This window comes from Gorilla gorilla, chromosome 1 (genome assembly GCF_029281585.2).
Source record: "Gorilla gorilla gorilla isolate KB3781 chromosome 1, NHGRI_mGorGor1-v2.1_pri, whole genome shotgun sequence".
Taxonomy (NCBI): domain Eukaryota; kingdom Metazoa; phylum Chordata; class Mammalia; order Primates; family Hominidae; genus Gorilla; species Gorilla gorilla.
The window spans coordinates 36790218-36805226 of NC_073224.2; the positions used below are offsets into that span (position 1 = coordinate 36790218).

The following is a 15009-nucleotide window of genomic DNA, read 5'->3' on the forward strand; positions in this document are numbered from 1 at the left end:
TGAACTACCTAGTAGAAAATGAGGCACTTGCCAAGTGGTCTCTGAGACAACCTCCATTTAGAAGGTGAGCACTGCCTGTGTGTTATCTCCTTCCATCTCTTGTTCTTAATCTTACATTGAATCCCATCATCCATGATCACTGTCACCACCCCACTCCTGCCCACCCGACTCTACTGCACTATTAAAGTCACGCTTCCAACTGTCATTTTCTTTTAATTTTTAATCAGTCTGTGTCAAGAAGAAACAGGACTTGATCAAGCTTCCAGCCCTCACCACTCTATCAGCATAGCAATGTTAAGGATCAGAGTTTTGTTTACATTTGTCTAAAACCAAGAGAAGGAAAGGAATCAACTCCACAGATCAACATGTATTTGAAGAGACACTTCAGGACACTTTGGGAAATTTTTTAATCAATCAGTTTCTTAGGAACAACACCCAGTGGGCACGATGAGACCCTCAAAGTAGGAATGCAGGAATGATAGGCAGGTGAGGTGGCTGAGCTATCTGGGCTGGGAGGCCAGCCTCCTGGAATCTTAGGACAAATAAAAGGGGGAAAAATCCAACCTCACACTTCTTTTGAAGGTCAGATATGTTTACAGAAACAATTTCTGTTTTGGAAAATAAATGTATGGTTCAATTTGGGGCTGGGGGAACAATGACAATTGTCAACTAGAGAGAGGCTCATGATTCTGAGATAAATGTTAAGTGGAGTCTTTTTAAAATGCTGAAACAAAACATTACCTTGGTTACTGTCTCCATCATGAGATGTATTTGAACACATTCTGACCATGTGTAAAAACCACCAGATTTACCCAATGCCATGGATCCATGTGCCACACCATGAATACAAACACTGATGATATGTTACCAGAAGACAGCACAGAGTTCATGAGCTCTACTTTGTGAAGAAATTTCCAGAAAGCAGAGTCTGCCCATCTTTCCTTTCCTTTCTCACTGCAACTGCCACATCCTGCTTTCGTCTTGCTTCGAGTAGAGTTGTCTGGATGAAGGAAGATTCTCCAAATGTCACACAAGGACCTTTCCTTTGGGAGCTGGTCCCTTGCTGAGGGTGCAGGAGGCTCTGCTGTTCTTCCAGCATCTCAACACAAACTTTCTGCAGAGGCTGACCCATCCACATTTGGAGTCCAGAGACAGTTTGAAGCAGATGTTAGAAGCAAATTTACATGATGTGACATGCTTTCAGAGGGGGCGGGGAGTACTTGCCAGTCAATGGGATGCATGATGATTCGGTGGGATGTGCGTGGAATTGTCCCATGTTCCACGGCATGATACACATTTAACACCTCCATCCAAGACCACGCGAGGGCTTCCCTGCTGCCCCGGTTCCCCATGGGTCTTGGCGAATCCTCAAATCTCATTTAAAAGCACTGCCATTGCAGTTTGTCAGCCTCACTGTGGAGCCTGAGATGCATAATGTGAACTGCGGTCCCCATGTAGACAAGTTAGACATTTTGCCCCCAGGCTCTATCCTTCTGTGACCTCACTCCAAGATACAAGGTCCTTTCCCCGAAGGAGCAGGAGAGTCATCTGGGTCTTGACCCATATTAGGGACCTTCTTCCATCAGAGGAATCTCTGTAAAAGAAGAGACGGTTATTAGCTTAACATAACCAGAAAACACCATGACGATCTGGAATTATATGCCTCATTAAAATATCTACAGTTTCTCAAATCAGTGAGGAGAAGAAAATGTTAAGTTCCACATACCAGTTAATAACCAAATAAATCAACCTCCTATACAACATCTTTCTGTAACAATTGTTTTTTGCCAGGAAACAATTATGATCTTATTTCCAGTTCATAAAAAATAAAATGTTAGATTTTAACCATAGGCCTTAATGGTCACACAAGCCAGAAAGCTGCAAATTCAAGCACAGAAAGGCAGCGTGGTTTGCAGAAAAGGAACACTGTGGTGGCCCAGGAGACCTCTGTTTCCACGTCATTACTGCCATTTACTCTCAATATAAGCCAAATTAGTGCTCTCATTTGCAAAGTGGCACTGGCGCTCCCCTTCTGTAGGAAACAGAGACCTAATCAATCTGACACATTTTCCTTATTTTACCATGAATCTACCCTTCCTTGTGACAGGTACACATGCATCTTTTACTTCACATCTGGTAAAAATAACTTCTATGTACACAGAACTCTGGGGCTAGAACACGCTGCTGGGCCCTGGTGCGTGCCTCTGGATCCTTCTTCCTAGCATGTATGTGCCATCCTGTCCCTAAGCCCCACTTCCAGGAGTCCTATCTAATTAAGGAATAAAGAAGAAATACATTCCAGATCATACAGACACTACAAAAATGAAGCACCGGCCACTGCTGCCTTTCTACTCTGGATGGCTCAGTGCCTTTTGGTGCCTCTTGAAATTTCCATTAATGGGCTTATTACTTGCAAGATGATGATCATTCCTTACAATAATTGGCCTTGCCCAAGGCCTCCACATGGAGAGAGAACATGAAGCAATTTAAGCTGAGTGAGAGGTAAACAGATTGATTCGACTCTTTGCTGGGGGGTGGAGCGTGCGTAGCAAGGAGCTGGCTTGAAGATGCTGGTGCGGAGGTGTTTGCAGGTGTGGCTTGGGCCCTGGGGCAAGCACTTACCATCTGCAATGTCGATGCCTGGGCTGGTGGATGCCACCTCCTCTGCCGTGCTGGCAATTGTGTCAGGGTTGTTCGAAGCAGGGTGGGTGCTCTCTTGGCACCTGGGAGGTGAATACAGACTTTGGAGCAGCTCAGAAGAGCCTGAGATGCTGTCACAGGTTTCTGACTCCCCTGGGCCTGTGTCTGTGTCCCCTGAGCCGGGGTATGCTGGGGGGCTCTGGTCGTCCACGGGTAAGGCGCAGCCCTGGCCCACAGAGGCCATGTACCCGGGGCCTAAGGCACTCAAGCCACCACTCACAGCCTCGTCATAGGACGGGAGCATGACGGGCACGCCGTCTACCACCACAAAGTCAGGGTCACTGCTGGAACTCCGGGGAGGCCCCCTGTGTAAAGGAAAGAAGTGCCAACATGTGAGAGCCATGCCACTCTGGGGATGAGGCCACCCACACTCCCTCCTGCACTCGGGGTCCTCAGGACCCACGATGGGCAGCAGAGTCCCGTATGGAGGATAATATGGAAGAACCAGCCTCCTTTCAGGGACTCCTCTGGAAGATGATGCTGCCATCCCGGCTGCCCATGCTCCAGAGAGAGGAGGTTTTCTTTTTGTCACTCTCTCATGTCCTCCTGCCTCTGGGCCTTACTATCTCCTCATGCTTTTTCCCTTGCTCCTTTGACCTGTGGGCTTTGGCCTTCTGGCCATAAGCTCATGGAGCAGGGGACAACATAACCCTTTCTAACAGAGCATCCCAGTGCACCTCTGAAGCGTCCTGTAGGATGGGATTGAAAGTGAGATAGCACTGTTAAAAGTATAGAAAATAGGTCAGGTGTGGTGGCTCACACCTGCAATCCCAGCACTTTGGGAGGTTTTGCTTGAGCCCAGGAGTTTGAGACCAGCCTGGGCAACATAGTGAAACCCTGCCTATACAAAAAATAAAAATGTTAGCCACATGTGGTGGCACGTGCCTGTAGCCCCAGCTATTCAGGAGGCTGAGGCAGGAGGATCCCTGGAGCCCAGGAGTTTGAGGCTGCAGTGAGCCATGATCGCACCACTGCACTCCAGCCTGGGTAACAGAGCGAGATGTTGTCTCATAAAACAAACAAACAAACAAACAAAAAACAGTAACTGTGGACCCTCAGTGCCCAGAGGGACTAGCTGGCCCTATGCTCATCATGTTTCTTTGTTGTTTTCTGCATTCAGTATAAAAATCACTACATTTTAGTCTAGATTTAAAAAAAGAAAAAGAAAAAGGAAAGAAGGAAAAAAAAGGAAAGTTGTGAGCACTATGTCACCACCCCGTTCAAGCTGCGCAGGCTCACCGCCACCTCCTGACCCCCCGCCACTCTTCTAAGCAAGGCCCGGGTTGCTGGTGTGAGGGCTCCAGGAGCGGTGGCAAAGTGAGTCTGCATGTCTGCAGGGCTCCCTCACGTGGGCGCGCACACAGTTCCTGGCCTGCTCCCTTTGCTTCTCAGCACTCTGCACATTCAACACTGCCTGATTGGAGCCCTGGGCGTCTGACATCACAGCCTGGGCTCCGTGTGACCCCCGTACTCTGCTCCTGGCCTCAAGAGGAACCCAGGGTGGCTAATAAGTAGCCAGTAGAACTTGGTTTCTTCCTTTTCTCTTTTTTTTTTTTTTTGAGATAGAGTCTCACTCTGTCACTCAGGCTGGAGTACAGTGGCACGATCTTGGCTCACTGAAACCTCTGCCTCCCAGGCTCATGCGATTCTCCTGCCTCAGCCTCCCGAGTAGCTGGGATTACAGGCATGCGCCACCACCCCCAGCTAATTTTTGTATTTTTAGGAGAGACAAGGTTTCACCATGTTGGCCAGGCTGGTCTTGAACTCCTGACCTCAGGTGATCCACCTGCCTCAGACTCCTAGAGTGCTGGGATTACAGACGTGAGCCACTGTGCCCGGCCGGAACTTGGTTTCTTATTGTCTCTGCTGGGAACTGGTGCTGAGGGAGGAGACCAAAGGTAAAATATGAGGAAGAGAAGACCCAGCTGGGTGGGCAGACCCTGAATCTCTGAGTGCTGGCGGCAGGGGCTCTAAACCCAAGAAGATGAAACGTCTGGGGGTGGAGGGGAAGCACAGGCTGTGTGTCTCTCTAATGCTCAAGTCCACTGACTTTTTGAAACATCTTGCAAAGGCTTGGAGATTATGGTGGTGGACTCCTTGTCCCGCAGCTCTTAAAGACTGCCCAGAGAGGGCGGGAGACCACCAAGACCATGCTCTTCAGGGGGCAGAAGGCAAGAGGCAGGAGGAAAGGAGGAGCTTGCTCCGAGCCAGACTGCTCTCCCTCCACAGCCACCAGTAGTTACTGCTTCCTTGACAATGATGCTCCCTTCCTCTCCGGCCACTTCACTGTCTTGTGCTGGCCTCCTCTTCTCACTCAGGACTCCCTGCCTCCTCACCATCCCTGGCACCTCCATGTTGTCTAGGCCAGGGTGAGCAGACGCCTCTCTTCTCCATTTCTCACCCTAACAGTCCACACCCAGGATACAGCTCCCAAGATCTGGCAGCTTCCCCTCCACGTGTCCCTGCCATGCCACTCAGCTCCCATACACCCCTCGTCAACATCCCTGCAGGCTCTACTTTTGCGGAACCTGGAGAAAAAAAGTCCATTCTTGGTTTGCCCTTGAGATTCTTGTCATGCATTTGGATTCATGTCATGTATTTGAAGCCAACCTTCCCAAAACAACTCAAGAATAATATAAGATGAAAGACTCAAGGGCTGAAGAACATCAAGTGAAAGGGTTTCAAGAACATTTTAAAAACATCTTAATATTTAGTGGATATCCTGGAAACTTTTCTTCCAAGAATATGTAGAAAAATAGCTCTGTGGGCTCTTTTAAAGTACTTGAATGCACTATCAATCACAGCCTTGTGGGTTGGCTTTCTCTTTGTAATCCTTAGGCCTTCTTGAGATACTGTAATTGCTCAATGATAGAACATGGTCCCTTGATGAATATATAATAATGTGGAAGACAGAGAGTGGATGGCAGGTTGGAGAGGAAGGAAGGTTTCAGCATCTTAGCAAGAGCTTGCTATGGCACCAGGATGGCACTGACACACCTCTGGGCCTGGGGAGGGATGCAGGTGACACCCACATCTAGCACATTTGTGGCTGGGGAAAGAGGGATGCACCTATCAGGTTGTGACCATAGCGGGTCCCTGCTGCCAGGCAGGGGAGAATTGCTAAGTGAGGGAGGCCGCCCTGTGGGGTGTGAGGTTAAGCGCAAAGGCGGGCAGGTGCTGTCTCCAGCAGCTCTGCCCATTTCCTTCACTCCTCTCACAGCTGGGAGATGTGAGAGACACACTGCATTTTCCTGAAGGGAAGAGAGAAGTGGTTAATTCCAGGAGCCTCCTCCTCCATGAGCAATAGTCCCTTTTTCAGGTACATATGACTCTGGGGACTAGGCTGTCCCTGTGGGCAAAAAACAAATGCCCTTTTCTGAAGCATTAGGTTCTGAAATGAGAAGACTCTGACATGGCCACAGAAGGCAAGGAAAAGACAGCTTGTACCAGTGGCCCCTGGCTAGTGTTCTGCGGTGTTTTGCTCTCCTCACCTCTTCTTCTCAATGTTCATAAACTTATCCTTTTGCTGTCTAAACTACTTCTCCCTCCAGGAACAATGATTTGCCAGCAGTAGTGCTGGGTGGCTCTTCTTTGTTCCTAAGGGTGCTGGTGCAGTCCTCTTTGGTGGTGATGACTTGAGGCTGAAGATACCAACCCGAGCAGCTGAGAAGGATGCAGAAGCGCCTTCCACATGTCCCACTCCAGGGGTTCAGATAAGACTTCATGGTAGACTCTCACTAGCCCTTTCCTGACTCCTCTTGGAATCAGAAAAGTCTTTTCTCCTTCCTGAGGCTTCTCAATGCATAACACTTTTGTTCACACACCTCTGACCTGTGTCCCAGTCAGCTGTGTGTGCATCTTACCCTCCCTATAGACTGAGCTGTGTGGTGCCTCACTCCAGGGCCACATGCAGGGGGACCACAGTGGGAATGGTGCCTCTGGGTGGAGCAGTCCACAGCCTACAGCCCTAACTCTGTGATCCCATCGCTAGCCCCCCATGATGCCCACCTGTGAATGGTCTACTGCAGGAAGGAGGGAGAGAGGTAGGAAAGAAAGAAAGAGGAAAATGAGGTCTGTCTCCAGCTTTGTGCTCAAAACATCCCAGAACATTGTTTTTGCTCTCCCCTGTTTCCCTTTAGAGCTTCAACTTTTCACTCATCACATTCTCCCTCTGCTGCTAAGGGTAGCTGCATTGAGTCAGGCCTTGAGCCACAGCTGCCAAGACATGAAACTGACCTGGGGGGAAAGTGGGCCTTGAACTTGGTCTGGAACATCCTGGCCAGGATGACGAGCAGCAGCACCAGCAGCACACTGGTTGCCGTGAACGCCACAATCTTCCACGTGGTCAGGAGGGTCTCATGGGCGCTGGGCCATGTTTGCTCTGCGTGAGGGAGAACAAAGCTGTACGTGAGGCTCCCAGACCATGAGAGGTGCCGAGGTTCCCCGTGGGCTCATTTGCTGGATTCATCTGGCACAAGAGATGCGTGCAAGGTGCCTCTGACCTCCAGGGCTCGGCAGAGATACCATGTGCCCCTGTAGCTCATGTAAATTGCATCAGGATCCACCCAACACTAAAAACCTGTCTCCAGCACGGGCTCTGCCAGGTTGCAGACCTGCATGCTCACATTCCAGTCCCAGGCGCAGGCCTGGCACAGGCTTAAATAATGCATCTGCCTCTTGAGAACAGAGGTGGGCATCTCTCTTGCCTGGAGAAGTTGCTCCGAAATGGACCAAGAGGTGGGGGAGTGGGAAGCTGGGCCCTTTGTGAATGTTCTGGGATATGCTGTGGGGTTGGGTAAAGCAAGAAACAGAGGGTAAAGGGGACCCCTGTTCCACAGCTCTCATGCCCTACCACCTCTGGCCATCAACTGCCTGCCAGGTCAGGGGCAGCAAGAGCAGACCTTTCCAGAAGAGACTCTTATCCTTTGGGCACAGGCCACCCTGTCTCTTAGATGTCTCTCTGCCTTGTCATGACCACCCTCTTAGACACTCTCTTTGCACTTCTCCCCCTGCTGGCTCACAGGATCATGTGTGTGCCTCCAGAGACCTGGCATTAACAAGCGCTTCCTTGTGTCCAGGGGAAAGGCATGCAGTCATCAGCACTGCTCAGGGCAGCATCTCCAGCCTGGAAAGGGCTGGGGAGAGTGGGAAGGAGACAGTGGGCGTGTGCTGGTGCCCCAGTCTCTATCCTGTGGTCACTACCCAGGTGCACTGAGGCCAGTGGGGAAGGTGGTTTGCAATTAAGTCATTTGCTTTTAACTATGAAGCCCTGAAGCTTGCAAATGGCCTATAGTTTTACAAGTGAGAGCAGGTGTTACCCACAGTATCATCTGTATTCTGATATGTGTCCTTGAGTGGAAGAGAAAGGTAAAGTTATGCGTTGCTTGGGTCCAGGGCAATGCATCTAATTCTGGTCACACCCACAGGCCTGTGTCCTTACCAGTGGAAAAGGACAAGGCTGGGAGAAAAAAGAGTGCGGAGGCTGGAGGTCTTTCCATGGATGCCAGGGGTCTAGGGACCCTGTTTAGAGGGTCAGCTTTTTAACCTGGGAATGGACAGGTTAATACTCCTGACCCTCTGAATGGGGTCCCTAGGCCCCTAGCATCCATGGAAGGACCTCCAGCAGACAGTTAATACTCTTGACTCTCTGAACAGGACCTACAAGCATCTGACACAGAGCCCAACAGCAGCCCCATCGACCCGCAATGATATGTTTCGATATCCTGTTCCTGACACTGGGTGTGGGAGGAGAGATACAGCTTGGTACATAACCACCACCCACTATGTGCAGATGGTCCAAGGAGGGTCCATCTCCTCCAAGGATGAGGCCTTCAGTCTTACCTGATTTGATGCAGTAGACTTGATAAGAAGGAAACCACTCTCCATACTGGCAGGTGATATACTTGTAGTCGCTGGTGAGGCTGTAGCCAGGATCGCAGTAAAACTCCACCACAGTTCCGTGGTTGTAGCGCTCACAAGGCCGCGGGTGGCAGACGAAATCTCCGTGACTCACCATTGGAGGTAGTGGACAGACTTGGGCAGTAGGGGAGAATAAAAGTTTCAGAACCACAAGCTCACCTTTGTCTGAAGCCCCTAAGACGAAGAATGGCCTAGGAGAACTCAGTTAAAAATGTGCTTATGGATTAATCACCAGGCTACTGAGTTGCATTAGAGATGGTCTCTTTTTTAGTATTTCATGGAAGGTGGAATGGAAGCCTGCTGTAATATTCTGAGCACGTGCCGTTGTGACATGGCATTGTGAAGTACATCGTAAAAGAGAGGTTCGTTTTACAATGCAAAGAGTATGCCTATTTAATAGAGAGTATTAAGCTACTGTATTAATGCATGCTATTATGTGCCAGACAACCTAGTAAATAAAATTAACATATTTCTGTACAAAATCTTTACTGAAAGGCATAGTTATCCCAAGCCTGTTTCTGTGACCACAGTAGTAATTTGGGTCTATTAAAATCACAGGGCAGTGTCCCTAAGCTGATCCCCTACAGCTCTGCTGAGGCTTAGCCAATGACGAACATGGAGCAGTTCTTCTAGCTTTGCTTGCAGAGCCAGGGCACAGCCTCCAGGGCAACCAGAGTTAGGTGCCTTGGGCATGAGGCTTGGTTCTGCCACCAACACCACACTGTGTGACCTTAAGCAGATCCCTTAACCTCTTTGAGCCTTGATTTTTCTCCTCTGTCAAATGGAAGCTTATTCTACCCTAGGAGGATGCCTTAGGGTTCTGACTCGAATATTCCATCATGTTAGGGGAAGAAAAAGTTGTTTTTAGTGTCTTTAGTATCTTGGTACTGCATTCTAGGTTGCGAGGTAAGGATGGTTCCATCTCTGTCACCACAAAGATGGCTTCAGTGGGAGTTCGGTGCTTTTTATGCCACAAGGAGCTCATTCTTGGATGAGGACTCAGAAATAAACAGTGCTGCTGCTTAAACATTCTTCAAGAAACAGTCAAACCACAGATTCTGTCAGTGCCAACTTCAAACCCACACTCACAGAAACCAGTAAGAACTCTGACCAAAAAAAAAAAAACCAAAACGAAAAAGAGTTAACTTTTGGTTCCCTTCCTTGGGGTAACCAAACACCCTGGCCAGTGCAGAACAGGCACTGCCCACCATACAGGCCAGAAGAGGTGCCCTCTCCACACTGGCCACTGAAACTACTCACTGGCAGCAGTGGGTGCCACTTGGAAAACAAGATGGCTCTCCCTGCAGACCTGCTGGAGGTGTCCCGAGGCGTGTGAAGCAGGGTTGGAGGCACACTACAGGCACTCTCTAGTCCTTCAAACAACACTGTAGTGTAGATCTTGTTGGTTCTTTCAGAGAAGGGGAAACGGAAACTCACAGAAGCAACTAGAGGAGTGAGTAGAAGCCCAGGTATGCTCTAGACAGGCCTAGGTCTGAATTCCGGCTGAACTACTCACCAGCCGAGTGACCCTAAACCAATCCCTGTGCATCTTTGAGCTTCAGGGTCCTCAGCTGTACAACAAGAGTCTCTGAGGGCTATCTCGAGAAATGCTGGTGAGGGCTTAGTTCAGAGCTGACAAAGTGTGATTATTCAGGGAAAACCAGGAATTGAGTATCTAAAGAGATGGAATTTAACGAGGTGATGGCAAAGTGGAGAAGCCAGCAGGAACACCCCAAGATTAGTGAGAGCAGGAAGCCACTGCCGCTCCTGGGCTGGTGGGATGAAGGGGTCTCGTTGCTGGGGTCCCTAGTGGAAGGTGGAACCATGGAGGTCTATCCCGCGGGAACTGGAGCCCGGGGAAACTCAGACCCCGCTGGAGATGTCCCCAGGGCAGGAACAGCGAGGGAGAAGTAGCCTGGTTCTCCACCTGCCCACCCTCCAGGCTCCCTCTGGACAAAGCCAGTGGGGAGCCAGGTGACAAGGGGGTCTGGGAAACAGGGTCTGCGGCGGACAGGCTGTCTAGATCTGGTGCAGTGCAGGGAAGGTCCAGGGCAGATCTGAGGCTGGCAGGCCCAGGGTGTGCTCAGTAAATGGTGGCTGTCAGGTGGCTGCTGTGAGCATCCCACAGGTGGACACTGGCAGAGACAGGCTTTGAGCTCTGACTGTGAGGGCCAGGAGCTTTCTGCTGCTCTGCCTCAGGGTCTCTCCTGGGCTGGCAAATGCAGTCACACAACCCCTTGCATTTCCACAAACAGGGGCTCTTTTCAAGTTTGCTACCACCAGGGTGCTCTGGGAGCATCTCCAGGAAATAAAGCAGAAGGAAGCAAAGGGAAGGACAGCTGATGAGGAAGAGGGAGAGAGAAAAAGGCACAGGCTACGTTGTTGAACTGGTCCTGGGAGATCCAGGGATGTGGCCGTAAGGGCTCTTCTCTCCTTGGAGGCCCTCCTCCGTGCTGCTTCTCCTCTACTCAATTCCTGGTTCTTCCCACAAGGAAGGGGTCTCCAGTGGCCCCGGGACTGCCTGGGGGCCCCCTTCCCTGCACTGCTGGAGCATTCCCCAGCGCTGTTGTACGCTCAGGAGGCCAGCATCTTCTCTGGGACAGGAGCCCCTTTCTGTGGTCAAGGGTATGGCAAGTGTCCATTGACAGATGAATGGATAAAGAAAATATAGGCAATATACACCACAGAATATCATTCAGCCTTAAAAAAGAAGGAAATCCTGCCATTTAGGACACAATGGAGAAACCTGGAGGACATTCTGCTAAGTGAAATAAACCAGGCACAGAAAGACAGATACTGCATGATTTCACTTACATGTGAAATCTAAAAAAGTTGAATACATAAAAACAGGGAGCAGAATAGTGGTTACCAGGGTCGGGGAGGTAGAGGGAATCAGAAGATGTAGGTCAAAGGGTAAAAGGGTGCAGTTCCATAGGATGAAGTCCAGAGCTCTGATGTATAGTATCCAGACTCCAGTTAATAATACTGTATTATACACTGGAAATTCACTAAGAGAGTAGATTTCAGGAAATGGATTATGTTAACTTACTTGACTGTGATAATCATTTCACTGTGTAGATGTATCTCAAAACATCATGTTGTACACCTTAAATATCTAACATTTTTATGAAAGAGAAAAAGAGGTACACAGAGCAGGAAGGCACTTCTCCTCAAAGGCTCTCTAAACAAGCCCCTGAGGGCCACCGTAGGATTAGAAAATTACCAAAACTGTTTTCAAAGCACAGAAAATGTCATGAAAGAGCCCACATAAATGTATGCAAGTTTGTTGTCAGCAGCATTTTTTTCTCACTGGGCCTGAAGGATGAACGACTGTTCAAATCATTGCATTCACCCCGAGGCAAATGGTCCCATGGTGTGCTCAAGAATGTCTGTACCATACAGATCAACCATTTAATCAATCATTTAATGAGCAAAGGCAGGCAGCACGGAGTGGCATATAGGGCCGTGGGCTGTGGAGTTACCCAAATTTGTGTTCAAACCTCAGCTCTACCACTGATGAGCTTCAGGGTGTTAGGCAGCTTGTCTGACTTCTCGGGGTCTTAGCTTTCCCATCTGTCTAATGAGTGAAACAATTCCCAACTCCTCCAGTTGTTGAGAGGATCTGAAGATGTATGAAAACCGCATAACACAAAGGTCAGGGACACAGTAGGCACTTAATAAATAATAGCTGTTAGTATCACTGGTGTCCAAACTTGCTGGGGTTCCCATGCTGCCCTTCCCGTACTGGGGCACTACCAGGCTCCTTATGCAATTAGGATACCGGGAATGCACCAGGGAAGCCCCAAACATTCAGAGAATGTGAACACATCTCATCACCACATTTTCTCAGAGGCCAGATAAAAACCATCCATTGTAGAGGCTTTAACTCTGAGACTGTCATAATCGGCTGGTAATGGAGATGCATTTTCCCCTTAAGTAGAAACATTTATCTTCACACCTTGTAGTGTTTGTAATGATTGCACCTGGCAGACCATTAGCTTTGCTGTAAAGGAAACCCCATGTGGTGTGGTGAGGGTAGGGGGTGGGAGCGTTTCTTTTAACTTGGAAGGAAACAACAACAAAAGTATTATTAATTATAAACTTAGGGAGGCTTATTTAAAAATCCCAATATAAAAATACCCATGGCTTAGGGGACTTCCACCTCTCACCTAACACAGCCTCTCACTATGAGGCTCGACTGAGTACTGCTATTGTCTCCTCTCTACACCTTCCCTACCTAACAGACAGACAGTTCCACACAGACAGACAGACAGACGGATGGACACACTCCCACACCCAGAGGCCTCAGACACATGGCAAACAGCCCCGTGAACAACGGCCACATGGTTGGCGTTTGAAATAACCTGTGTGTTCCTAGAAATTCCGGTGAGTAAAAGTGGACCGGGCTATGGCACTTTTTTCTGTTCTTATCTTAGAACTCCTTTAGGCTCAGCCTGTGACTCATATCCCGTCAGTTGCTAGTTCTAAGGGAAACACACCCAGGGAAAACCTGTGGGTGGCATGAACAAAGATCCTTCTGCAACTCCATTTTTCTTAATGTTTCTTACTTTAGACATTATTAGCAACAGGGCTTTTGTGAGGCTTGGAGTCTGGACATTCAGTGGTTACAGGCAGAATCCAAGAAAGGCTCTGCTGACACTCAGCCAGAAACGGATGATTCCTGTCCCCAAGGTGTGAAGTCTCTGTTCCTTGTTTCATGACAGAGGGTTACGGCTCTTTTCAGACTAGCTGGAAAATTCCTACCTACCCAAAAGGCAGCAGAGTCCAGTTTTTACCATACTTAGTCTCTTGTGGAACTTCCCAGAGGTGGGCTACATGTGGGGAGGCGGGACCAAAGGATGGGGTGCTGAGGCATGGGACCTGAAGTCTTCCCTGTGTTGGCCAAGAATGGCCTGAGCTGGGCTGGATGGGGCTGCTATAAGACTGCAATTTCCCCAAATAAGCCTTCCCTCATTGTCCAGCCTCCTTTCAATTTAGTGTCCTTTCCTCACCCTCCCTCTGGCTATTTCCTCCTATGCAGATTTAATTCCAACACAAACACCAGCCTCTTTGGGAAGCCTTCCCTGAGTGCACAGGCAGTGATCTTGGAGTTCCTGCGCACTTTGTGCATTTTACATGCCTAATACTTGTACAGATTCATAAACTCTTTGAGAGCAGGGGCCATGTCTCTAGAGTTTTTCTAACTCCTGTAGCATCCAGCATGATTCTTGATAAACATTTGCTATTTGAGTGAAGGGAAATGTCAAAGTTTTCACAATAAACCAGAGGTGGTTCCCTGTCCGCTTCTCTCCTGTTGGCAATGAGCTGCAATATTCATGCTGTGTCTGGTCTCATTTTTCAGTGGGGGAAAAAAGGTGAGACATGATAATAGTTTTATCATAGCCTCATGGCTTCACCCGACGGACACCACACACCAGCATTTGTGTCCATTTTAGGGATGTCTTAGTGACGTGAAATAGAGCTTTGCCAGTCCCACCTCTGAGATACACACTAAAATAAAGAGGCCAATGTTTCTAACACCTTCAAAACAATGCCAGTTGGTTCTTCTCTTGATGCACTAACAGGTGTGCAGATCATGGTGAAATACAGTATAGGATAAAAATGGAATGTTTAATTCAAACGTCCTTTATTGCAGGAGAACAACATTTAGAACAGAGATGTGGTGGTGCTAGTAGAGGAACAGGTAGGTGTTGGGGTGGGAGAGGACTTTAACACAGGGCAAAAATAAAGCACAGCAGCTGCCAACCTGATGTGTGGGAAATAAAGGACAGGGAAAAGATGTTCAGGTCTTCCTCCTGAAAAAAAGAAGTGTAAATATGAAAACATAAGAAGACTATTTCTCGATTGAAAAAAAAAACCTAAAGCCCTTTTCTTTCTAAAAAAATAAAGACTTTATTTTTAAGAGCAGTTTTAGGTTCACAGCAATATTGAGCAGAAGGTACAGGAAGTTCCCGTATACTCCCTGCTCCCACGCATGCACAGCCTCCCCCATTATCCACATCCCCACCAGAGTGGTGCATTTGTTACTGCTGATGAACCTACATTGATACATCATTATCACTCAGAGTCGAGTTTACATTAGGGTTCACTCTTGGTGTTGTACATTCTATGGGTTTGGATAAATGTGTAGTGACATGTATCCACCATTCAAGTTATCATGCAGGGTAGTTTCATTGCCCCCCGCCCCAAATCCTCTGTGCTCTGCCTGTTCATTGCCCCACCCACCCCCAAACCCCCAGCAATCACTGATCGTTTTGCTGTCGTCATAGTTTTGCCTTTTCCAAAATGTCATATAGTTGGAATAGGACAGTATATAGCCCTTTGAGATTGGTATCTTTCATTTAGTAATACGCATTTGAAGTTTCTTCA

General features: G+C 48.5%; 1 protein-coding gene across 3 annotated transcripts in view; it reads right to left on the reverse strand.

Moving 5' to 3' along the window:
* Positions 1-200: 200 nt before the first annotated feature.
* SUSD4 (sushi domain containing 4) overlaps positions 201-15009 on the reverse strand; it is a 145078-nt gene continuing 130269 nt past the window's right edge. For 2 of the 3 annotated variants that reach the window (XM_055372330.2, XM_063708318.1), the window contains 4 exons: positions 8542-8733; positions 6937-7081; positions 2623-3005; positions 201-1594 (listed from right to left, as the gene is read on the reverse strand). In XM_055372330.2, coding sequence (XP_055228305.2) covers positions 1566-1594; positions 2623-3005; positions 6937-7081; positions 8542-8733 — 749 coding nt within the window. In that variant the 3' untranslated portion in view covers positions 201-1565. The other variant, XM_063708322.1, reaches the window with a different exon arrangement.